General features: G+C 41.6%; 2 protein-coding genes across 7 annotated transcripts in view; one reads left to right on the top strand and one right to left on the bottom strand.

The window, feature by feature from the left end:
• NEK11 (NIMA related kinase 11) overlaps window positions 1-18,078 on the bottom strand; it is a 121,381-nt gene extending 103,303 nt beyond the window's left edge. Inside the window, 1 exon segment of the mRNA XM_032630706.1 lies at window positions 17,813-18,078. Coding sequence (XP_032486597.1) covers window positions 17,813-18,030 — 218 coding nt within the window. The 5' untranslated portion in view covers window positions 18,031-18,078.
• Window positions 18,078-26,159, top strand: part of ASTE1 (asteroid homolog 1) — a 31,725-nt gene continuing 23,643 nt past the window's right edge. For 4 of the 6 annotated variants that reach the window (XR_004349597.1, XR_004349596.1, XM_032629813.1 and 1 more), the window contains exons 1-3: window positions 18,078-21,167; window positions 21,955-22,126; window positions 22,270-23,592. Coding sequence is in view for 4 of the 6 variants with exons in the window: in XM_032629813.1 (XP_032485704.1) it covers window positions 22,288-23,592 (1,305 nt within the window). In the remaining 2 variants the exon portion in view is untranslated. Of the gene's footprint in view, window positions 21,168-21,205; window positions 21,352-21,954; window positions 22,127-22,269; window positions 23,593-26,159 lie in introns of those variants that run through there. The other 2 variants (XM_032629814.1, XM_032629815.1) reach the window with 2 other exon arrangements.

Below are 26,159 nucleotides of genomic sequence, written 5' to 3'. Positions count from 1 at the left end.
GAAAATGTATTTTTAGTATTAAGGGTTCTCCTGAACAAGAGATCAGTAATACCTTGTAGTTTACCTCGAATTTTTTTAAAAAAACTTTTTATTTGAAGCATCCTCATTGAACTACTGAAAATTCAAATGAAATGATATTGCTGAAGTACTTTGTTTTTTTTCAAAAGAAAAAGTAACACTATAATTAATGGGAAACAATATAGAAAGACAAATTTCTGTGATTTTGGGGATCAACTTTGATCAATTTTATATTCATAGAAAGTTATGACAAAAGAAAATCAAATACTTCATCCTTTATCAATTACAGAGTTTGTTTTCAAAATGTAATGGTTAAATCCTCAGTTACAATATTCTCGGCTCTCTAGCGCACCCTAGGGCTATGCCCATCACTTCTCCTCCGTGACCTCAGCTGTAGTAAGGGAACTGTGATGGAGGCTTTGGGACATTAGGAGATGAGTCCATGTGTTTCATTTATATAGAATACAACAACAAGAAATATCCAGACATTATATCAGCAGCTTTCAACCCTCAGCCTGAAGTGGAGATTCTTCAGTGTCTAAAAAGCCCTGACCCACAGTTGGTTTGGCTTTCCCTGAGACTGGGGACAGAGGACAGAAGGAGGTGCCCACCTGTGGAAGGCATCAGCTCTGACGCCCTTGGCTATCCTTTTTCAAGTCAGAGATGGGGGCCCACCTCTGGAAGCACAGCAGCGAGGCCAGCACCATGGACAGCACCCTGGCCAGCTTTCCCACTGCGAGGGACTTTGCTCCGAGGGAGCATCAAATGCTGCATGCTTTTCTCACTGCAGGGCACAGCCCATCTTCCGGGAGGGAGGCACCCATATCTCGGGATGACACTTAAAAATAAAAAACAGTAGTCACTGAGCATTAGACCCATGTGCTCCCCAAGAGAAACCATTAATGCAAGTGTCTGGAGACTTTCAGGCCCCACATGGAGGACTTCCTGAGGGCCTTCATCACTGTCCCCGATCATGGGAAAACCCACGGCATACTGGCTGTTGCTGGAGGCACTGCATGAAGCTGAATGCCCCTCTGAAAACACCCACCTCTTAACATACCCTCTCTTGACCCAAGGGCGGGGGGGTGGGCTATCTCCTTCGAGATCTCTCCCAACCCAACACCACAGCACCATTCATCCATATGAAATCTCTTCAGCAGAGAAGGACACACAACAAGGCAGAGACGGTGCAAACCAGCCAGAGATTTCATAGACATCTCCACTGAACCTCAAGACAGTGAAATGAGGTTAAAGCCCTTCAGAGGAAAACTCAAGGGCCATTTCCCCCACCCACAGACATCCTTCTTCCCCTGTAACATGGTTCCAACCTCCAGAAAAAGGAACCGAATAACACGGTCTCTCTGTGCTATTGCCCAGACTTAGAAACACAAACATATGCAAAAATATTGTATCCCTCTGCTACTGGGAAAACAAGAGCTTTGGTGACAGGTTTTGCTCCAAAATTCCTTCTCATGGTCTTTTATCTTGGCTTTTTTTTGTCAGTCACTATTGATTACCATTCTAATACCAAACATAATATGAACCATGGACGAGCACACTCAGCACTCCCATTCTCTTTCCCCGTTTTATTCTTTCTATAGCACTTAATCACATTCCAGTGCATTATATAACTTGATTTATCCACTGTCTCTCTCTCCTTAGCTCCACCAGAATGTATCCCCCTGGGAACAGACTTTGCTGTGTTCACTGCTGTATCCCAGGCCTAGAAGAGCACCTGACACAGTGAGCAACCCACCCAGTCATACTGCGGGTTACTTAAGGTACACACCGCTTCCTAACTGCACTGAATGAATGACTCTGTGGCATCAAGCATTTGGCTGATGTAAACTGGGTCACTGTACTTTTTCCTGTGGGACTCGGCGAGATACATCCTCGAATCAAGAGAGCGAGCCCCCCTCCTCACCCGGGAACAGCAAGGCATCACTGCCTTCCTGTCCCCGGGAGGGACACAGTCCAGGCAGTTAAGGAAGACATGAGCCCTGCTCTGCTACATCTGGAAAAAGAGGCAAAGCCTTGAAGCGAGGAGGATGGAGGGACAGGGTGGAAAGGCTGCCCAGCTGCACCTCTGAAGGGTCATCAGACTGGTCCCATGTATCAGCAGACACCCGTCAACCTAAGCTATAACCTTTCCCTAGGCCATCTCAGCAATTCCACACCCATCAGGTGGTCCAGGTGCCCTTCCCTGGAATAGCCTCTCCTCCCTGCAGCTCCTCTGGGTTTATCATTTGCATCAACGTTTCTCATCAAAGTGACCAAAATGGCCTTCTGCTCACGACTGGAGATTCCTCAAGGGCTTTGAATGTTGACTCTTGACCAGAGCTCCAAGACAGATTGTACCCTCTGTCACAGAGACACACTGACAGCTCTGAAAGATGTCCTCACCCAACTTTAAATGTATTTTCCATTTCTGGGCCACTCCAGCTATAACACACTAGGAATTAGAATTTATAGTAATTCTATAATTATCTTGTGAGTATAGTCACATTGCATTGCACTTTTGCATGTTAAATTTTTTGTTTAAATTTCAATTTAAAACATATCCCATTTTTGTTGCCGTGTTTTACAAAGTCTCATATTTAATAGACCTCAAAAGAATGAAGTGGCCCAGATCTCTCTCAACCTCTAAGAGACCCTGATCCCTCCCACCCCATGGCCCTTCTAACAGAGCTATTTGCACTCAAATCCTATTTTCAGCCCTATACCAGTTCCTGGAGGACAGTGGCCATAGCGGCTTCATCTCCTTGATAGCCACCAGCTGGATGTTTGTTGAATGAAGCTGCTCTTGGCCATTCTCAAAGACAGTGGAGAGTGACATTTAGTTAAATATATGGCTTTTTCTTTCGATATAGAGCATGCATACATCTTCGTGTACACCGCTAGGAAATGTCCACCTAATACATAGATGGCAAGAAAAAAACCTATTTCATGCCAGTTAAAACAGTCTGTGAAGATAAAAAGATTTTTCCAAATTTATTTCTCAGCTGACTTGTACTTTTCCTATGAAGAAATTAAAAATGCGTTAGTGACCTATTCTCTTCCTTTTATTCATTTAGCCAGTGAAATCAAAATATTGGTAGACTGTAACCAAATGAAGATGACTTTATGGACCTGAGTTAATCCTGCCGGTAGAGATGCTGCCCCCTCGGGAGTTGGTCTGCATGTCACTTTAGCACCACCTGCTGGTCATGATGGTCAATGTTAAAACAGTGACTTTCATTCCAATTCCTCTTACTGAATCTCTTGTAAATTTAAATACCACGTATGCTTGTGACCAATAATTTCAACATGGTGGCACGGTGTCCAACATGGGTAGTAACTCTTAAGCCGGGCTCCTCAGAACACTAGTGCTAATCAGAGGGGCCTGGGGAAGGGAGTTCAGTGGCTGAACACACTTGGGAAAAGCTCTTGAAGGGTCACAATTTAGCCAGCAGATTTCAGGCTCTGAAGAGTTCCTCAGCAAACAAAACTGGTTTAATTTTGTGGAGCCAAGTGTTTTCCAAACTCATTTAATCATGGAACTCCTTTTTACACAGAATATCTATTAACATTTTCAGGTACTCTAGGGCTTAAGGTCAGAGGGCACTGAGGCTGTCCCAAAATATCACAGCTGTAAATGTTTCACTGTATCGACTGCCTGCCTACCCACAAACTAGACAATTTTACAATATGATTTTTGCTTATAAATAACTTGCCAACAGATTTACACCCTTTACCTCCAAGACACACAGGATGGCAAAGTGACATTGTCATCACTATCACTTCACAGCCAAGTTATTTCAAAAAGTGAAAAATCATCCCACCACGAGGCCTCAATAACAAGTTTCCAGCAGCGCTTCTCAAACTTTTCCAGCAAAACACCCCTAGTAGCAAAGAAGGAAAAACTCATACCCTGGAATAGGACTTCCAAAAGCAGAACATGTCTCTGAAATCTCAAGCTTTATTTTCATAAAATTCATGCAAGAAATAGTGACATGTTTGTGAAAGGACAAATGTTCAGGGTTATACACTGCAGCAGTATTTTTAATAACAAAAGATTAAAAACAACCCAAATATATATCAACAGGAAAGTAGCAGACGTACAATAGAATGTACTATATAGTTGTTAAAACAAAGAATGGGAACATTCTCTTCATACTGACATGGAAAGCTCTCCCAGATATTTTGGCATATGAAAAAAACATGAAACAGAAGTGTGTAATACACTAGTTTTTATCAGAAGGAGACAAAAATAATCTATATTCCAGAGTCGCTTATAGATGCACAAAGCAACTCTGGAAGGATCCACGGGAAACAAACTGGTTACGTCTTGGGGAAGAGAATGGGAATTCAGAAAAAGGGGGACAAGGATGAGAGGAGACTTTTAACAGTACAGCTTTTTATATTTACTGAGCCATATAAATATGTAACCTATTAAAATTACAGTAAAAATTCAAAAATTGTGCATTTTTAAATTTTACTCCATGACATTCACACTTGTCCTAAATTTTTTTTTAATTACTCATATATTTTCACAATAGTAAAACTAAATCCATATTTAAACTCCTGCTTGGTGGGTCATCTGGGACACCATATGTATGGTCCAGTGTGAAAGGTATGGGTTCAGGCCATTTAAATCTTGCATAAATATTTAGCCTTCATTTCATTTGGAGAACCAATATCAACACAAAAAAATCTGGAAATGCTACTAAAAAATGCTTGCTCAACAGTTTGGGATTTTTATCTACAGGCTGGGGTTTTTAACCAGGGAAAGGTTAACCCCAGCATCTTAGAACTCTTATGTTCAAAATCAGTACTAACCTACCTTTGGTAAATAAGAAAGTGACACCACACTGAGATGGTGCCCAGAGTGTGAAGCTCACAGACTTCTGCCCATTCTTCAATGACAGTGAGTCCAGGGGCAGCCAAACCCCAAAGGCAAACCTCTGCTTTACAGCCAAAGTAACTGGAATTTCAAACTCTCCAACTATTTTCAACACATTTTTAAAAGCTTGGTAATTATTTTTTAAATTAATCAGTCTGGCTTAAGTCAAACAATTTCCTATTATATTTCCTTAATAGAAAAAATAATTAGGCTTCTTTTGGTTACACTTTCACAACACTTTTTAAAATTTATTTATTTTTAATTTATTTATTTTTGGCTGCGTTGGGTCTTTGTTGCTGCGTGGGTTTTCTCTAGTTGCAGCGAGCAGGGGCTGCTCTTCCTTGCGGCGTGTGGGCTTCTCATTGTGGTGGCTTCTCTTGTTGCAGAGCACGGGCTCTAGGCACGCAGGCTTCAGTAGATGTGGCACGCGGGCTTCAGTAGTTGCTCCGCGGCATGTGGGATCTTCCCGGACCAGGGCTCGAACCGGTGTCCCCTGCACTGGCAGGCAGATTCTTAACCACTGCACCACCAGGGAAGTCCCACAACACTTTTATTAAAATGCTTTTTATATAACATATGTGAAAAACATATGGCATTTCTTTATATGAAAGATATGGGCTAAAAAATAAATAAAACACAACTCAGATATAACTCTGATGCAAAAAGTAAACGTAGCATGACTAATGTCAATAAAATGTACTATAGGTACCTAGTGCATTTTATCCCAGAAAAGATATTCTAAGGACAAGTTTTGCATCCTTGTTTACCTCCTAGGAGTGGTTTAATAAACCAAAAGTGCTATAAATGTCTCCTAAATTATCTCAAACTGAAATTTTATTCTAGGTGTAAATAAGGCCAGAATTAAAAAGACAAACAGCGTGAAGAGATGAAGCAGTGCAGCACAACCAGCAGGGAGTCATCTGCTACTGCTTTCATCCACCCTGGTTCCATTTCAGAAGGCTGTTCTCTCTGGGATCCCTTCAGAGAAACAAACAGGCAGTGGGGACCATGAGGACTTCAAACTCTACCGCAATCTCCTGATGATCTGTTGGATATTCATGAGGTGCAGAATGATTCCAACTTTAGGTTTTATTTCAGCTGTAATAATGAGTTATGAATAATTGATCTCTAGGTAATAAATTATTCAGGTAGGCACACAGTTTCCAAGGAATCCTGGAGAGAGTCTAGCTAATGGCATAAGATGGGTCAGAGGCAGCTGCCGAGGGGACATCCCACAATCACCCCACACAGCAGAGGCAGGGTAGTCAGGGCCTCCCAGCGGGGGCTTTTCAATGAGTGGGCCATATTAATGCCTTTTGAATTAGTATAAAGTGGAAGTCCCCACAGGGCACTCCACTGTCTCTCCAATGTATGAAACACTGAGCCCTGATCGCTTCATTCATCAGACCAGGATATTTGTTATCAGCTGAGTACAACCTCTGCTGCTGAAACTAGTGCTGAACTGAAAAACCGTGTACGTGTGTGAACACACACACACATACATATATATACACTTGTGTGTTTATGTGTATATATACACATATACATAGTTTTTGAGTTGATGTACATATATACAAAGACATACATACACACAGGAAGTTTTTATGATTGTGCAGGGCTAGCAAAATAATGCTAAAATAAACTTTACCTGGAGGAAATTATCTACTGTTCTTGGTCTTCAAAACCTGTTGAATATACCTTACCCCTTCTGAGCTCAAAACCCACTCAACCTCTTTAAAGATAGTAAGGCTTACTTCAGGTTTGTGTCAAGTCCCATCCTTATCAAATATCCAAATGCTTTACTTCCTAAGTAATGTTAAACTGCCTTGCAAATAACATCTGTCATTGGACCTTCTTATAATTTTCATTTCTAAAACAATTCTAAAAATAACAGAAATTATTAAGTTAGAGCTCAATAATCATTGTACTGAAATATCTTTCAAAGAGCACGTGAAATAAAAGCAGCTGATCAACAAACTGCAAATCTAATTACTGTAAAAACTGCATTGGCTGATCTTGCCCCCAAACCCACAATATCTGTACTTGTGTGAGGCTCATGAGATGCAAGATGTAGGGAGACAAGGGAGAGAAGAAATGAAGGGCTGCCAATCTTCCTCAAATCTCTCCTGAGGGAAGGCAGATGTAGCTACATTAGGTTTTTAGCGGTTTCTCCAAACTCAAACTAATAGAGAAGTGGAAACATCAATCAAACTTTAATTAAAATGCTGAGTGCCAACTGCATATGGGAAGTTGAGAAAACTAACACCTGAACACATTCTAATCAAAGCTGCAATATTCCAAATTTTCTACTCTTAGAAATTTGGAAACCTAGAATATACGAATTTAACCTTCCTTCCTCACTTGCTCAATAAAGGTCATGAAAAAACAAAGCCTATGATTTTTCTCTGATCTGAAAACAAGAAGATTGATTGGTCTGAACCCAAAGATTAAAAAGCAACATTAAGCTTAAGCTACCAAATTTCCTATTGATTATCACGAGCAGCTACAAAATCAACCAGTTTAACAACCTTAGAGGTTTCATACATCACGGTCCAAGGTTCATATTCCCTAAACACATTTATTAGGGTGTAATTGGCACTGATACACTGCACGTATTTAAGGTATATAATCTGATAAATTTTGACATATGGATATGCCCAGGAAGCCGTCTCCACAATCATGACAATGAGCATATGCACATCAGCTCCAAAGTTTCCTCATGCCCAGGGTTTGCTTTTTCAATAACTAAAATTTGGGGTGGATTTTTCACATGATTACTAAATAGTAGCACTGCTGTCCTATTAAGTATGTTCTACAACATGTCAAAGGTTTCATAACTGTTCATTCATACTTACAATTATCAGGTGACAGGGGCTATGAAAGCAGCTGAGAAATAAAAAGTGATTGTGTCCCTGTTAAACTATGGAACAGAAATTCAATTTCATAGTATTTTAAAGCAATGAGGTCAAATAATATTAACTGCTTATTTTTAATACTATATGAAATTATACAATGCAATATAAATTGTATTATTTATACAATTTATACAATTGTAGTGTAGTACACAAGCTACTTTTAGAAATCTTTGCTATTAACTATATCTCTTGATATTTCCCATATAAATTTACAAATCACTAGTTCTAGAAATGAAGCTTAGGAATAACTGACCAAGAAGCTAATAGTAACATAAGCGTTATTGTTTTTCTCCCTTGTTGACTTTTAAGTCACCTACGTCATGCTAAGTTCACTATTTAGATACGGATGTCATGGCAACCAATTTTTTTTTTTTTTTTGCGGTACACGGGCCTCTCACTGTTGTGGCCTCTCCCGTTGCGTAGCACAGGCTCTGGACGCACAGGCTCAACGGCCATGGCTCACAGGCCTAGCCACTCTGCGGCATGTGGGATCTTCCCGGACTGGGGCACAAACCCGTGTCCCCTGCATCGGCAGGCTGACTCTCAACCACTGCGCCACCAGGGAAGCCCAACCAAACTTTTTCCCCAGGAAAATCTTCTCAAGAGTAACAAAGTAAGCCAGAAACTAATTTTAACCTGAGAGTTTTCTGCCTTCTCATTTCTTTGACTATTAACTTATAGATGAATCTCATTTTCCAAGTTATTTAAAGGTGGATGGTATCACAACTCAAATTTTCAGCTCAAAATATTAGAAAGGTGGGTACTAGCCAAAACTGCCCATACCTCCTCCCAGGTCAATGCATGTGTCAAAAAAGGAAGTGGACCAGTTCAGAAGGGAAAGGACTGGGAAAAGAAGATGCCCCTCAGATGGTCCTGCAGGAACAAGTGACAGTACAGGGAACTGCCCACTGTGTGGCAGGCCCAGCACTGGTTGGCTTGTCCTGCCAAAAGCTGCTGGAGGAAAGGATCTCCCAAGAAGGTCGCTTGAATAGAACCAAGAACAAGAAGGGCTAGTTACAAATTATACTCAACGGTGTCATGCTTGCTTTAGCATCAGGTAACTAAAGTTAGCCCGGAAAATATTGGATTTGGTCATCGAGGTTCCTGTGGAATCTATCAAAAATCACCTCATTCTTTGCTATAACACATCTTGCCAGAAAAAAAATCCTTTATTTGTTAGGGGATAAAAACTTGAACTGTCCTATGCCCATAAAGTTTTGTTCTTGCATTTTGTACATTCATCCTTAAAGTATTTTGTTTTATTTATTGAATAAATGAGACAAAAATCACATTTAAAGTAACAGGCTTACACAAATCTCCTGTTTTTAAAACTTGGGGTAGTCAACAATGACAATGTTAAAGGACCAGCATATCCAATTACATTTAAAAATTATTATTTACTAAAATAGCTTAGATATTCCTCCCCCCATCTCATACACTTATGAAGAATAACATTCCTTATTTCCTGGGGGTATTATTCAGTGTTAGCAAAACCATTAGCTTCCCTACTCACAAATCCACCAAAACAATACATTGGAAGAATAGAGTGGGATAAGGAAAGAATTTAAACAACCAGTCTGAAAATCTAATAAATATACTATAGTAATTTATCTACACTCTTTTCCTGTCAACAGTCGTATTTTAAATAAATCACTTTTGTTTTCTTTCAAACAATAGTAATGTAAGAAAAAAGCATTTTAAAAAAGGCTTTTTGTGTGCTGTTGTCTTCCTTCTAAATGCTTCTTGGTGATTCAGTCTTCAAGCAGGCTTGTTTGGCCCCCTGCCCAAGACAAAATGAAATGGAGGGTTTCCCTGCATCCTACTCATGCTAAAATATTTTATTTATTAGTCATCTCTCATCCGTAAATATTAAAAACTAGATAAAAAGCTCATTGCTTCTTTTATGCTAATACATGCAGCAAAGCAGCCTCAGGAAGATGTAAATCATTTACCCCAGAACATCAACCTCATTACCATGATTGAGGTAAGTCAGTGTGCAACCTGCCTTCTCTTCTCTCCTTTTCCCTTCCAGCTCCCAACCCTTACATGTTGCAAAACTGCCAGAGCTCAGAGGCTTGAGTTACTGCAGACCAAGAACTGGCAAAGCCCAAAGTGAAGTCTAAGTTCAAACTTACCCTGTCCAGATTTACCTAGGTGGAACCTACACACAATATCCTCCAGAACATGAACTACTTTAAAAGAGATTTTAAGATGCACTCATAAGCTCTATTAAAAGACTGAAGATTTTAAGGGGAAAAAGATATGATCACTACAATAAAAAAAAATGAAGAAAACTGTATTTTCTGGTAGGGAAAAATAGAAGGAAATCGTTAGTTTCCTCCAAATTGTCTTCATAACTCTCCACTGCATAAACCACTGATTCCTATTAAATTAACTCAGCCCACTCAATAACCCAATTCTACCATCACAGATACCCACTGGGGAGAACTCCTGTTAATACTATAGAAATAACAGCTTTAATAAGAGTGCAGAGAACAGGCTCAAAGCTGGACTCATTAAATCTACTGTTTTATTTAGAATGACTCAAAACTGAAAGTAAGGATATGTTAAAATAATTAAGTAAATCAGACAGAAAATCCATAAATAGGTGTTAGTAGGTGCATTGGTGTTAGCAGGTGCAAAATATAAACAGTAGCTTTGCTGAAGGCTATCTGCTATTAAATAGCAGAAATTACTGTCACATTCTGAGTCACTGAAAGCTGTTTCAAATATTATAAAAATCTATGCCTTCTAGTTAAGAACTATTACTCATTTTTAATTATTTTTGACACTGGCAGGCTACTATAATCAATTTATTAATTCTCTAAGAGGAAATAATGTCCTTTTTTGTAAACAGTGAAAACCTATACACAGAAAGGGAGGCTTTTTAGTTCATTCCTTATAATATGAAAACTGACTTCTCCATTTCTCAGTGTCAGAAATAAACTTGAAAATGGAGGAAGCCCTTTTTCTCTAATTACAACTGAGCATCTGAGCAAATGTGGCCATAATCCATAACTGGCTCAAATATTCTTCAACTGAATGCACAGAATGCCCATCACTTCTCGGTGATTGAAGCTCAGTTACTCATTAGTTTTCCAGACTTATACCATTGACAGAAAGGATATGATGAAACAATCATTACATCAAATCTCTGAGGATGCAAAAAGGCACAATAGTTTTTTACTTTTACTTCAAAGAGAGTACCAGAATCTACCTAGCCAACAAGAAGGAGCTAAATGATATTAAAGCCATATGGTGGACTACTATGCAGGCATTTTATATGATGCTTTTAAGAATATTCGATAAGATGGGAAAATACTTATATTTTAGTGTTTCCAAAAAAAGATGCAAAATTATATATACACTGAATGGAAATGTTCTCCCATCCTTTTGCCTAGTTCAGTGGTCCTCAAACTGCAGTCTCAGGCCAGCAGCAACAGCTGTTAGAAATGCAAATTCTCAGGCCCCACCAAGACTTGCTAAACCAGGAAGTTTGGGAGTAGAGCCCAGCAATCTGTGTTTTAACCTGCCTTCCAGTTCTGATGCCCAAAAACGCGTGAAAACCACTGGCTAGTTCTTAATCATTCTTGAAGTCTCAGCTGAAACGGCATGTTCTCAGGGAAGCCTTGCCTCACCAAAGCTCATCCTGCCATCTCAGACAGGTCTGTTGTACCTACAGCAACCAAGACTTTTCTTTCACAATACTTAATGGCAGTTTGTAATTATTTACTTTTATGATCATACAATAAGTGTTTTTCTCTCCCACTAAAGCAGATACTCTCAAACCTAGCTATACATTCAAATCACCTGGAAGCTCTCAAAAATCCAGATGCCTGGGGTGTAGCCCAGTTAAAACAGAACGTATTGGGGTGTGACTCAGAGGTGTATTTTTAATATTGTTATTTTACTGTTCAGCCACAATTGAGAACCACCCAAATCAAGCTCCTTAGAGCAAGTGACCAGAAAATGGGGACCAGATTTGTTGAATGAATATGTGAAGTTTCTTTTACTTTTATTATGTGGATTTTTTTCAAGCTTGCACATGGTATAAAATTCCAAATGTACAAAAAGGGTTCAATGAAAAGCAAGTCTCCTTCACTCCTCATCCTCAATCTCTGAGGCAACCACCATGACCAATGCCATATGTTTCCTTGAAGATTAAATAAATGTCTGTCAGTGCTTACAGAAAAGACCAGAAATTGGGTGGCAGGATTACAGATCATTTTCCTGCTTTACGCACACCTGCACTTTTTGTAAAACATGCGCACATTACCTTCAATATTGGAATAGGAGGTAGCCTAGGGTTACCTGTATGTACGTGCCTCTGGAGCTGTTCAGCAGACACACGCTGGCGCTGAGGGTCCCCAGGAAAACAGTCACTTGGAACGATATTCTCTGCTATGAAGAAGAGACCCTTTATCTGGCTAATCAAATAACTGTCTAAATTGTTCCACCTATTTTGTTTTAGTTATATTTTCACTTCTGATTAGATAGTCAGCTTCTCCAGACTCACACCAGAAAACGGTGGAAAGGTACATGAAAGGAGATACTTATTCATTCTAGGCCCAGAATTAAGTGGCATCATGATTTATAGATTCATCTTAACTGAATTTGGTTAATATAAGCCCCTCACCAAGACTGACCATCTCGAAGTATATTAAGATGAAAAGCTGAGGAATGGATCCTAATGTGGTGGCTTAACCATGGCTCTGTCCTTCAAAAGCCCTGACTCCCACCGCCCCACCCCTGTTGGTGGCTACTGCTCAACACAACACTTTGGAAATGGGCTGTAGGCCTGAGATGTCCTCCGAAGGGACTGGGCTAAGGAGAGCCATTTCGCTTTACAATAAAGGACCCAGACTGTTGTGGGGTTTTTTATTACCTCTTTATAACTTTTCACCTCCTTCACTCTTAAGGTCTAAGGCCACTCCTCTCTTGCTGTCAGTGTGACTAATTCTATCAGCAGCCCCCAAACCCCTCTCCTCCATATTGTCTCCATGGCTGGGTGGGAAATCTGCTTGTTAGGACTTTTGAAAATCCACTCTAATACAGGCCCAAGAGCTCTCCTGGGAGGCAGGGTCCTAGGCCTCAGTGTGTGGGCTTGAGGACACTTCTCTAAGGAAATGATAGCCTTTCCTATTTAAGATCCTCATGCTGGGAAGAAATGTCCTGTGGAGAGAGAAAGCATTTCCATGTTAACCATGTTGACTATATGTAGGCAAAGACCAAAGTGTAGGTGCACAGTTAAGGGGGGAAATATTTATATATTACATGGACAGAACCAAGGGGGGAAAGAATGAAAGCTCTTATATAATGTACAGATACCAGTAAGATAATGACTGTATGTAGCTAAAAGGGAGCTGGGCAGTGGCCATTACAACATCTCTAAGAGCAACCTGCCACACAGATGCTAAAGCACTGCACTGGCTGCTGGTTGTTTTATGTATGTTAATTCTGCCTCTCTTCTAGACTGGAAGTTCCTAAGGGCCAAGTCTTGTATCCTATTGCTTCAGTTTCCTCTCTGGTACTCAGTCCAAAGCAAAGGTTTATTACATAAATTGTATTAAATACTTGAGTTGACAAACTAAAAGACTAGAGCAGAAAATCAACTTCACATAATAATGTCACTGTATCTTAAGTATGATGAAATTTTTTTAAAACCAGCATCATATGCTGATAAGATTCATGTTGAAATTCACCAACTATGGCCATGATTGTGTATTTTAATCATGTACAAATAATCATATAATTCAGGGTAAGCCTATTTCCTTAACATCTCTTTTCTAATAAATTACACACAGTATGCTAAGGGCCAAAGTAACTTACTAGCTTATCAAAATCTTGTAGGTTTGCTTAATAAAAAATTGACAGCTTACATATATATGGAATCTAAAAAAAACCAAAAAATGGTCATGAAGAACGTAGGGGCAAGACAGGAATAAAGACGCAGACCTACTAGAGAATGGACTTGAGGACACAGGGAGGGGGAAGGGTAAGCTGGGTCAAAGAGAGAGTGATAGTGTATATATGGACATATGTAAAACAGATCGCTAGTGGGAAGCAGTCGCATAGCACAGGGAGATCAGCTCAGTGCTTTGTGACCACCTAGAAGGGTGGGATAGGGAGGGTGGGAGGGAGGGAGATGCAACAGGGAAGAGATATGGGGATATATGTATACGTATAACTGATACACTTTGTTATAAAGCAGAAACTAACACACCATTGTAAAGCAATTATATGCCAATAAAAATGTTTAAAAAAAGTGACAGCTTAACAAAAATATAAAATTATGAGCTAGAATTAGAATAATCTTTAGGAATATGAGTTAACATTATCACACCTTCACATCCATTAGTCCAGAGTTTCCATAATTATGAAAGAAAATATTCCCAAATACTGTTTTATGAATTTCATGACACAGAATATAATAAAGTAAAAACCTCTATCTCATTCACTAATCATTTTAAGCTTAATTTTATTCTACTGTGATAACTAAAAAAAGAATACCAGATATATATATATTTTTTTAATTAATTAATTTATTTATTTATTTTTGGCTGTGTTGGGTCTTCATTTCTGTGCGAGGGCTTTCTCTAGTTGCAGCGAGCGGGGGCCACTCTTCATCGCGGTGCGCGGGCCTCTCACTATCGTGGCCTCTGTTGTTGTGGAGCACAGGCTCCAGACGCGCAGGCTCAGCAGTTGTGGCTCACGGGCCCAGTTGCTCCACGGCATGTGGGATCTTCCCAGACCAGGGCTCGAACCCGTGTCCCCTGCATTGGCAAGCAGATTCTCAACCACTGTGCCACCAGGGAAGCCCCAGATATTTTTATGCCAAAAAAAAAAACCCTCTCTCGAAACATACATTAATCAAGTGTAATGCCTGTGGCCTTTTTAATTCCATAGCGAATGCAGAAAGTCAATAAAAATGCAAAGGAATATGGTATTTACATTGTAATTAAAATTCACAACATCATAGTATATGAAAAATGTCGATGGTAGAGTGGTGCCCTCAAGTGGCACAGTGATAAATTGCAACTGTCTAACGGGACAGTTCTTTGATTAATTAAATCTAAAGTGCATATCGCCTGGACCTAGAGTTCACAGAGGCTGGTAACAAGTGTCCTACAGACCAGCTGGGGCTCACGGTCTACCTAAGTCCCTCCTTTAACAAGGGTACCGCGGGGTAGTCTGGCATGTAAAGGTACCATACACTTTCCTTATTATCTCAGAAGGTTAGGGGTGTGTCTGCAAAACGTGAAGAGAATCAGATCTACTCTGATCTGTTAAGGGAGCACCATTCATAACATTACAGAAATCTTTTTAGATGGTATTTTCTATCCAGCCCTTAACCAATTTCCTATGTTTATGGCCTAGTATGTAAAGCAGAATTTAAAACCTTATCTAACCAAATTGCTTGAAGAAAGGGTGGTACTTGTTGATGTGCTTTGATCACAAACCAAAGGTTCACCTGTCAACACTCTCAGGAAAGGATCCTAAAAATATGAGTTTAGTTTCCTGCCTCTGTATATGCATTAAACACAACAATCGCTGATGAGCTGCTGCCTTACACAGCTAAAAGGTCAACATTCTGAGGATCAGTTTCCTTCCGACAGCCATAGAGATATGAAAGAAGAGATATGAAAGAAGAGATGGCAACAGAAGCATTACAATCTCAAGAAAGATCCTAGAAGAAGGTTTTAAAATCACATACCTGACATCACATTGCTTTGCTTGGGAGACTTTCCTCTCTTAAAAGTGTAATGTAAAAAAAAAGCTTCCATTTAGTAGAGAGTTCCAGTTGCAGTTATTGGGTGGTGTCTAAGAAAACTGAAGCTCAGGTTAGGAACCTGCATAACCTTAATCTCAGTTAAGAACAAGACTGGCTTTACTTCCTGACCTGTTCACCTCCAAAGCCTGTGGTCTTAACCCGTGACACTGTACTGCCTTCCTTTGAGCATTCTAAGATTTTGTGAGCAGCCATATCCATGATTCTTCATGATTTCAGCAGTTCTAAAAGTCAAACGTCTACAAAAGTAGGCAGGTAGTGGAAAGGTGTAAGAAACGGTGAGGAGTGGCGGGAACGTGGTGAATCGGAGCGGAGTCCAGGGTCTGCCTAAAGAGGGCCGCTGCCTGCAGCTCCAGCCCACACTGGCTACACAGGCGGCAGTGTTAGCAAATATTTTGATTTTTTTCAAGAGAAGATGAAAAGCTCAATTTTATGAAGGCGACCCATTTTTAAATACTGGCAACTAATTTAGATTTAAAAAGAAACAACTCTGCAAGCCAAACAAAAGACATCTGAAAGTTGAATGTGACCAGTACATAACATGTTGTAGAGATTCTGATGATTCCTGTCCAAGAGATTTTAGACTAGACCTTTGGTATCAAATGATTTGTCAATTATCCTCACTATTGAATTTACTCTACACACCTAGGCTTCGTCTGCCATCTTCAGCTCAAGTCATACGTCCTAAGATGAGTTCAGGTACAGTGAAGGTCACTAACAAATCACTTCCCATTCAACAGGCCCCAGCCCCCTCATCTCTCTCATTCTCCTCCCGCCTCCCTACACACACACACACACACACACCCATCACCTCAAGTCTGAAACTTTCAAGTTTCATCTTCGTACATCTTATGTCACATCCCTTTAATCAATTTTTTTTCCTATTCTCTTAAATTCTTCACATTCCTCATTAGTTGAAGAAACCAAAATTGGATACATTCTTTACATTATGATTTTTATAACTCTTGGGTCAGATTTAGGCCTTACTCTTAATGTTTCCATAAAGGGTCTCTAGTAATTTTCATAAATTTATCATCCTGTTCTAAACAGCTGGAAGAGTATACCTCTAGGATTTAAGGTAAAAAATTATCTTTTGGTAGAAGTCATAAAGCATGTTCAGGACACCAGAAATGTGCCCAGCATTATTCCCATTCTTCACATAGGAATTTATCAAAAATTATGAAGTCTAGATAACTACTTTTTAAAATTCTGGACACAGAGACCATTTAAAAGGCTGATTTTTAAATAAAATAGTAGCATCAGTAACATTTGCTTTTATAGTTCCTATGACATATTAAGAAGTAGAAAAGTTTATCACACTGATTTTAAGTCCACAGTCCTATGGGCAAAAGCTGGAACAATTTAGAGTAGCCTCAAAACCTCTGAATGAAAGAGTAGATTATGGGATGGAAATCTGTTCTTCTCAAGGGCTGATTTCTTGTATCACTCTTCCTTCTCCCTTCTCTTCCTCCTGTGTTTGATGTACAAGTTTCTTACCCTAACTTCAGTTCCAACTAACTTTTCACTGCAGCAAATTCAAACAACTTTAAGCTAAAAATGAAGATTCATCCTTATTTGTAAGAGATGTACTGTCCAACAACATTAGAGTTTTTCTCTACCATGGAAGTTTATAGGGTTTGATAAAAATCAAAGGAAAGGAAGTAACAAGAGGGTCATCAATATAAGATAATTTTAGATGGGAGCCCCTGTGTGGTTTAAATGTCTAATTTGAGGGCTGTATGACTACAGACTTTGAAAAACTCCTCCATGGGAAAAAGCCAAGCAAAGTCAATACCGTATTTCCTTCAGTACACTCTATTCACCTCAAATGTGAATTACCATCGATTTGTATTTCCTAACATTTCTAAAAATGCAGTCATTATAAACAATTCTTATTTTCTCATTCAAGTCCCAATCAAGTTAAGTGGAAGCAAGGCTGTAATTGAGACTTTGGTATGCATAAAAATCTTACTTTCACATAATCTACCCCATTTCCCTACTCTAGGTCACTTGGGTACTTCACTCACCTTCTGAAATGCCTTTAAAAATCTCATCTGAAGACATCATTCAAGGAGATTTTCTATCTCTTACTAAATTCTTACTTTAATGCAAAAAGCAAAGTAAACAGTACTCCGTGTTTTTAATCAACTAAGAGCTGCACACACACAGCAGCCAACTCAAGATTTGCATTAAGTATTTTTTACTTACAATTCCTCTCCTTGTTTGGCTTTCTTGTCTGACACCAGATAGACGGTTCCAAAAGTTCCACTGCCAAGTTTCTGTTGAAGCGTGTATCTTCTTGCAATCAAGGGCTTTGGACACGTGGAAACAGCTATTGATCCACTCACACACTTAGCAGCCTCTCAGAATTTCAGCATTGATCCAAACAAGAGAGAACTGTTTGCTTGCCTATCGAAACTCAACATGCAAGTCTCCTAGGAGATGGTCAAATGCATCCGAGTAGTGTCGGTCAATGCCTTAAAGAGGAAAAATCCAGTGGTGAGGTCTAATGGGTGCTGAACTATTCCTAACAAAAAGTGTAAGTTTCTGACACTGATACCTGTACCTTGATTAGTGGACTGAACAACCCAATATTGGTTAACCTTAATTGAGAAAATGTTAAAAGGTAGACATACTGCAGATTCCAATAGAAGGCAGTCTTTCACAAAAACAGCCTTCCCTCAGGCATCTAAATTTGGCAAAACTGAGTAACAGTCAAATTTCCCCAAGTTCTGAGATGTATATATGTTTTCCAATCAATAATCTGTTTAAGATTTTATACTCCCTACCTACTTTTTAAAAAACATCCAAGTACAAGAACTTTATAATTTCCTAAAATCTACATATCTGCATCAAGCTTTATGTATTCTTTCTTCCCACCTTATGTCTATTTTGATTAATAAATGGTGAGTTAGGATTAAACCAGAAATTAGTATGTTGCTGGTTTCTTTCGATTTTTTTTCCTGTGGACTTTAAACCATGATATTTGAATTTATTAGATGTGAAGAGGGATATGGATTCGAAATGAATTTTTTCCCATCCTAAGCAAATTCTGATCCAGTGTCTGAAGTTTTTTATTATGCACACTGTGTATAGAGTAATCTCGCTGGATTGGAAACAAGAAGTGTCACAAATGCAGTTCAAATCTAAAATTGTATTTTAATGTTAGCTGAACATAAATTTGTTATAGGTAAATCTGTAATTCCTCAAAAAGCTATAAATGTACAGCGGAATTATGAAAGGCAGGACTGTTTCATATGAGTATGTGTATGGTAAAATCACTTTTATTTCATCAAAATGTAAAATGTTTTGTTAGTAATTATGAAAAGTGGGTATTATTTTAAATCTATAAGAAAAACATGATTTTAATAACTAATGAGAACAGACTGTGTAGTACAGGGAACTCTATTCAATGCTCTGTGGTGGCCTAAATGGGAAGGAAGAGGGGATATATGTACACGTGTGGCTGATTCACTTTGCTGTACAGCAGAAACTAACACAACATTGTAAAGCAACTATACTGCAATGAAAAAAAAAAGGAAAGAAAACATGATTTTAAATTGAAGACTGTGCTCTGGAGTCAGGTCAGTCCATATTCAACAATTCCAAAGCTATAAGACAAAAACCTATTGTGCATAATGACAAAACAAGATGCTATCTGTGTACTTTGGGGTACATGTCCAGCGGACTTCATCATGGTGGTGGCCAATTACAAATATCCTTGGAACAGAACATAAACAAGGAAATGTCTATTTACAGCATTTCCCTTCTTGAAATAATGTATTAATCAGTTAAGTTTCACCTAATGCCAGTGAGAAGGAAAACTAGTAATCAGAGAAGGAAGGAAAGTAAGGAAGGAGGGAGAAAGCAAATCACCTAAGTGGCTATGTGATCACGACAATACTAAAACATCAGCATTGGGTTGGAACTTCAGAGCTGGGGCCCATACCTCAAAATGCCTGAATTATGTGGGATTATCAATACTACAGAAATTAGTGAAATCTACTGCTGAAAAAACAACTGGAGAGCAGGGCTCCCAATGTGTCTTTGTGTGCTTCCTCTGATCACATAAAAGTGATGCTTTCTGGCCAAATTAAGCTGTTAAAAAAAATGTATGGACTCATGGCCTTTTCAACTGTAAAGGACCCTTTCAGTAATCCTCCTTACTGGAGATAAAGGTCCCTGTCTAGGGAAAGTCAGAATAGTTCTGAGAAGTCCAATTTTCCAGGGGCTCTCATTTGTAAATGAGCATTTAAGCCCAGCAGTGTCTAAGCAATGTGGCAAGGCTACAGAGTACCTTGGGACTAAGCTCCCTCTGGCCCAGCCTCCCAGTAGCAGCCCGGCCGCCCCCTTCCCAGACCACTCAGTCTCCTCTGTGCGACCACAGAGCCACCCGAGAACTGGGAAGCGTCCACTCGCCCCCACCTCACAGATGTTGTAAAGGAACCTGAGCGCAAGGAACACGCCTTCTTTATCTCTGTGTCCTCGGTGCCTGGCACACAGTAGGTTTTCAGTAAACTCTGTTAAGGCAGATAAGCGTCCAGCAGACCAGCTTGCTGCCCAAGGGGGGCGGGGGGGGGTATGTGGTGGGAAAGGGAGAGACGGTTCACAAAGCTGCACGTTGACTCTTAGGGGGGGAACTGTGGGGCTGGGGCCACAGACAGGGAAGGGCAGTGTTTACCAGTCTCCTCCTAGGTAACAAGAGGAAGCAGATCTGACACCGGATTCTGCTAAAGTAGGAATCTAACCTTAAAGGTAAACCTTAACCCAAAGGTTAAAAGAATAATTCCTTGCCTCAAGTATTTTAAATTTACATTTTCGCAAAGCGGGTTAACACAAACGGAGGAGGCACAAGCTACACATCCTCCCGGGACGGGAACAGGTCCGGGAGGTAAGAGCCGAGGAAAGTGAGGAGGCGTGGGCTCGGAGGCCCGGAGGGGCGGCCCTGAAACCATCACCTTCCCGGCGCCGGGAGCCCGCGAGCCCCGAGGAGCCTCCACGTACCTTTTCGGGTGAGGGCCGAGGGGTGATAGCGCCGCGCGCGCCCAAGGGCCAGCCAGTAACCCGGACGCCGGAAGAGCCGCCTCTCATTCTTGGAGCGGCGCCAGCGAAACTCGGGACCTAGGTTGCCAGGGAGACGGCGCGGGCCGTGCCGGGAAATCGAGCGCGGCCGCTGGGCGCCGTTGCCAGGGAGACGGCGCGGGGCACGCCGGGAAGTCGGGGAGGTGGCCCGTAGCGGGTCACGGAGGCGGAAGTGTACGCCGACCAAGGTGGGCGGGGAAAAGGAGGCCGGCCCAGCAGGCCTCGCTGCCCTAACCTAAGAGCAGCCATTCAGAGCGTGCTTTCCAGCCTTCCTGGGCGACCTCGCGCCAGGCCCGGGAGTACCTCACCTCTCCGCGAAGTCGGCGCCGCTAGCTTCCTGGAATCGGGCTCCCCGTGACGTCATACGCGGAGACTTCCGGCTCCGCTCGGGAGGTCGGGCTCACGTGCCGGCAGCTCCTGGTCTCCCCCGGCTCCTGCTGGCTTGTGGTGGAGAGGCTGGTCTTCTGGGAGGACGGAGCAGGTGGGCGCTGCCGCCGCGGGCCCGGGGGGCGCGGTTTGAAGGCCTGTATTTGAGGACTTGGAGCAAACGTTTTGCGCGCCTTCCTCCTGTCTAGCGCGCATTTGTTGAACATCTTCTGTAACTAGCTTCGGCTGAGTTGCGCGGTCTCTGCTCACATTTGCTGTACAAGACAGACTTGAGAGAAGTAGGTACCCTACAGGGTAAGGTACTGAGACAGGGCCAAGCCAAGGGTGAAGTGAGTTGGGCACTAAATGCAAGGGGAAGCCCAAAAACTCTGTGATCAAGATAACACAATATCTTTTAAAAAAAAAATCAAAACTAATGCAAAAAAAATACATGCTTGACAAAACCTCACGATTTTAAATAAAGACAGGATCGGTAACTGTGCCATGCTGAGCCATATTGGAGCCTGAGGCCAAAGGAGAAACCAGTAATAATTATCCTGTGACTTAGCCAGTTGGGGAAGGATATCTTCAGTTCCTGGGACGTATATGCCAAGACAGATGAGAAGAGCCTCTGGTTAGCGTGAAACTGGAGAGTTAAGTTCCTCCAGGCTTGAAACTCGGAGCTGTGCTAATTAAGACGGGCCCATAAGCCAAGGCCTCAAAGAAATTCCCAGACTCTGATAATCAAAATAGAAAAACTGGATCCATATCATTGACCCTACACACTTTAGTTAACTGAAGCCTAATGCTTTATGATCTATTAATTATGTTATTGAGGTTATCATTTTTATAGCTTAGGATCTTTTACGCTGACCCCACAAAACAAATATTCTGTGTTGTAGGATGGTGACTGTCTCAGTATCAAAGTCTGCAGAAGTTCTGTATGTCAGCAGCCTCCGTCCCTGTCCAAAGAGCAGACTCCATGAAGCCATTGAGTTTGTGCCTTGTAACATATGGGGAAAGCGAGAGAGAATGAAAAAGCACTCAGCTAGGTGGTATTGCCTGAGAATCTAGGTAAGGACTAAGAGTTGACACCTAATGTGTTCTATTTAAAGAGCTGTTCACAACATTTGCTGTTGATTTGATGGTGCTAGAAACAGTAGCTTGGTCCCCCATAAGCAACATCAATTAAAAGTGTGTTCTCTTGTTTTAAACAGGCAATTCTTCAGACAGTCATGGGTATCCGAGGACTAATGAGTTTTGTGGAAGATCATATTAATGAGTTCTTCACAGATTTGAAGTTGCGAGACACAAAAATTATCATTGACGGCTATGCCCTCTTCCACCGCCTTTGCTTCAGTTCAAACTTGGAGCTCCGGTATGGAGGGGACTATGATTCTTTTACAGATGTTGTAGAAAAATTCTTTGAATCACTTTTTGCTTGTAAAATCTGCCCATATGTTGTTTTAGATGGAGGATGTGACATTTCAGATAAAAAGCTTAACACTTTAAAGGATCGAGCTAGGGAGAAGATCCAGATGGCCCATTCCCTTTCTGTTGGCGGTGGTGGGTATGTGTGTCCCTTACTCATCCGGGAAGTATTCATACAGGTTCTGATCAAGCTGCGGGTACGTTTTGTCCAGTGCTTTTCGGAAGCAGATCGGGACATTATGACCCTTGCTAATCACTGGAATTGCCCCGTGTTATCGTCTGATAGTGACTTTTGCATTTTTGACCTGAAAAGTGGGTTTTGCCCATTGAATAGCTTTCAATGGAGAAACATGAACACTATCAAGGGCACACGAGACTACTATATCCCTGCCAAGTGCTTTTCCCTTGATGCACTCTGCTGTCACTTCGGCAATATGAACAAAGTTCTGCTGCCTCTCTTCGCGGTGCTGTGTGGAAATGACCACGTTAATTTGCCCGTCGTGGAGACGTTCTTAAGTAAAGTATGTCTTCCTCTTGGGACTCCCAGTTCTAAGGGGAGGAGACACCACCGGGTGCTGGGACTTCTGAACTGGTTGTCTCGTTTTGCTGACCCTACCGAAGCGTTAGACAACGTTCTGAAACATCTCCCCAGAAAGAGTCGAGGAACCGTGAAGAAGCTTCTCTGTGGCTCCATGGGGGAGTACCTGCAGTCCCAGGGGAGGCTGCAGGACTTCTTCCAGCATGGTGCTTACGCCTGCCCAGACACCTGGAATCCGGGTTTACCGCCTTGGGTGCTCGCGGCCTTGGCGAGCGGCCAGCTGTCCCCTTTCATCAGCGATGCTCTGGTGCTGAGACGGACCATTCTCCACACACAGGTAGAAAACATGCAGCGACCAAACGCCCACAGAATCTCTCTGCCCATCCGGCAAGTCATCTATGGGCTCCTTGTGAATACTCCTCCACATCCAGGAAATGTGGCCTGGGATGCGCTGCCTCCTCAGCCGCCTGCTTTCAGCGAAGTGGAAAGGATTAATAAAAATATCAAAACATCAATTGTTGGTGCAGTAGAACTGCCCAAGGATCATTCTGACTTAAGCAAATTGACTGAGGTAAGTATTTGTAATACTGCAATTTCTGTAAAGCATTTTACAGGTTACAAAGTGCTTTCATGTGTATTATCTCTCTTAACATAACAAACTGTTTGATACTGAAAACTTGACTCTTAGCCTAACTCAGTGTTGATTAAACCTGAGTAACAGACCAACCCCCTTTTCAAGGTAAAAGCAATTCTCATGGATCCCAGTGTTTACTTAGTTTTTTTAATAATATTGCATAAATATATTAAAAATTACAAATAGATGTGAAGCTGCTTATGTAAACACAATTAAATTTACAAATTAAATGCAGATAAACTCACAATTCCAATTGTTATTGGGGTTTTTGTTTTTTTTTTAAATTTATTTATTTTTGGCTATGTTGCATCTTTGTTGCTGCACACAAGCTTTCTCTAGTTGCAGCGAGCGGGGGCTACTCTTCACTGCAGTGCATGGGCTTCTCATTGCAGTGGCTTCTCTTGTTGCACAGCATGGGCTTTAGGCATGCGGGCTTCAGTAGTTGTGCTGCGCCCGCTCAGTAGTTGTGGCACGTGGGCTCAGTAGTTGTGGCTCAAGGGCTCTAGAGTGCAGGCTCAGTAGTTGCAGCGCACGGGCTTAGTTGCTCTGTGTCATGTGGGATCTTCCCGGACCAGGGATTGAACCTGTGTCCCCTGCATTGGCAGGCAGATTCTTAACCACTGCGCCACCAGGGAAGTCCCGGGGGGGTTTTGGATCCAACTCAATATTCAGACTCAGGAGACTCTCTCAGGCCACTCAGGGTGCCAGTCTGCTCCGGAATGTAGGGCCACATAACAGCATCCGTGAAGCTTTGAATCAGGAGCGGGAGTCCTCCCAACGGTCTACACCATTGATTCTCCTGGGGGTGATTTTGCCACCCAGGAGGCACTTGGCAGTGTCTGGAGACACTTTTGATTGGCAATACTTGGGGAGGGGTGGCTGTTGTTGCTACTGGCATATAGTCAGGAGAAGCCAAGTATGTTGCTAAACATCTTACAGTTGACAGGACAGCGCCCCCAGCCAAGAGTTGTGCAGCCCAGAATGCCCACACAGGTGACCAGGAACTAGCCCTTTTAGCCTCCCCATTGGTGACAGCTCAGGCAGGAGGAACAAGATTCACATCATTGGGTCCAGGAGCCTCCTTGGCAATGGGGAATGACTGCTATTAGGAACAGGGTTTCTTTCTGGGGTGATGAAATGTTCTGGAATTAGAGATGGTTGCACAGGCTTATAAAGAAACGAAAACTACTTTAAAAGGGTGAATTTTATGACATGGAAATTATATCTCAGTTAAAGAAGGAAAAAGTCCCACTGGCCTCCTTCCCCACGGGATCTAATCTTTCTTGTAACAATTCCATAGACATAGCTTCTGAGGTCCCTGCAAGGGACATGCCTGATTACAAGTCACTGCACTCAGGGAAGCCCCAAGATAGGGCGTCCCCATCTGGTTTGTACAGTTCATTTATTGTGTAAGTCTAGATACAGTTTTACAAGAGTCATTCTTATCATGCTAAGTAGCATGACTTGACTTTATCATGTTTCCAGGTTTAAAGAACTAGAGAGTTGAGCATAGGTCAAATTCCAAACAAGGAATTTATTAAAACTTTACCCACACCAGAAAAATTGAAATTAGCAACGGTGTGGCTGTTAGCACAACTGACGCTGTCCCGAGCCCTTACAGCTCTTCCTATCCTTTCACTGACCCTACCCAGGACTGTACTGTGCCATCAGTCACTCCTCTGCATCAAGGGCTTTGTGGTTAATAGAGACTGTTTAATAATCGTTAGGACCAGGTGGCCTCTATGCTCTGTTAGTCCCCAAACAATGAAAACCTTTTCTGACGTACTCACTGCGCCCCTGAGACCGGCTAGCTACCCATTCATGAATCTTGACTTAGGAATTGCACGCCCTGTTTCCAAACACCCCCCCCCAAAGGTTAACTATAAATTGTCCCAGTGGCCCCGCAGCCGTGCACAGCGCAGTTGCACATGCTTCCGATTAATCGTTGTCCACCAGATCCCTATCCCACCCTGACTACGTTACCCGCTGATAAACTGATCCAATGACTACATGGAGCCGCCTGCCTCGTTTTTCAGTCTCAGGATGCCTTCTCAGTTTGGTGGGCACTTCTCATTGCCTCCACCCTCCAACAGCAACATTCTGAAGGAGGTTTTGCTGAAATTACATTTCTCCTCACAACATAAATGGTGCTGTGTTGGAGGGCTTTTTTTTTTTTACTTTTTTTATGGCTTTATTGAGAAGTGTCTTTAATGTGCATACTCTGATGAGTTTTGACGTACATTTACATCCATGAATCCATCCTACAGTTAAGATAATGTACCCATCAGCCCTAAACATTTCCTTTGCCTCTCTGCCCTTCATCCTTCCCTCAGTGTGTACACATAGCAAAGTGCACAGATAATTTACACCTTGATGAGTTCGAAGCAGCTCAGTAGTTCCATGTAAAGGGCACCGAGATGAAGATTCATTATCAGCACCTCTGCTTTCCCCAGTGTGGTTACAGTCACTCCCTCCCTTACCCCTTGTACTCACTGTTCTGATCT

This window comes from Phocoena sinus, chromosome 4, assembly GCF_008692025.1.
Source record: "Phocoena sinus isolate mPhoSin1 chromosome 4, mPhoSin1.pri, whole genome shotgun sequence".
Lineage (NCBI taxonomy): Eukaryota > Metazoa > Chordata > Mammalia > Artiodactyla > Phocoenidae > Phocoena > Phocoena sinus.
This window is presented reverse-complemented; position numbering and strand designations above follow the sequence as displayed.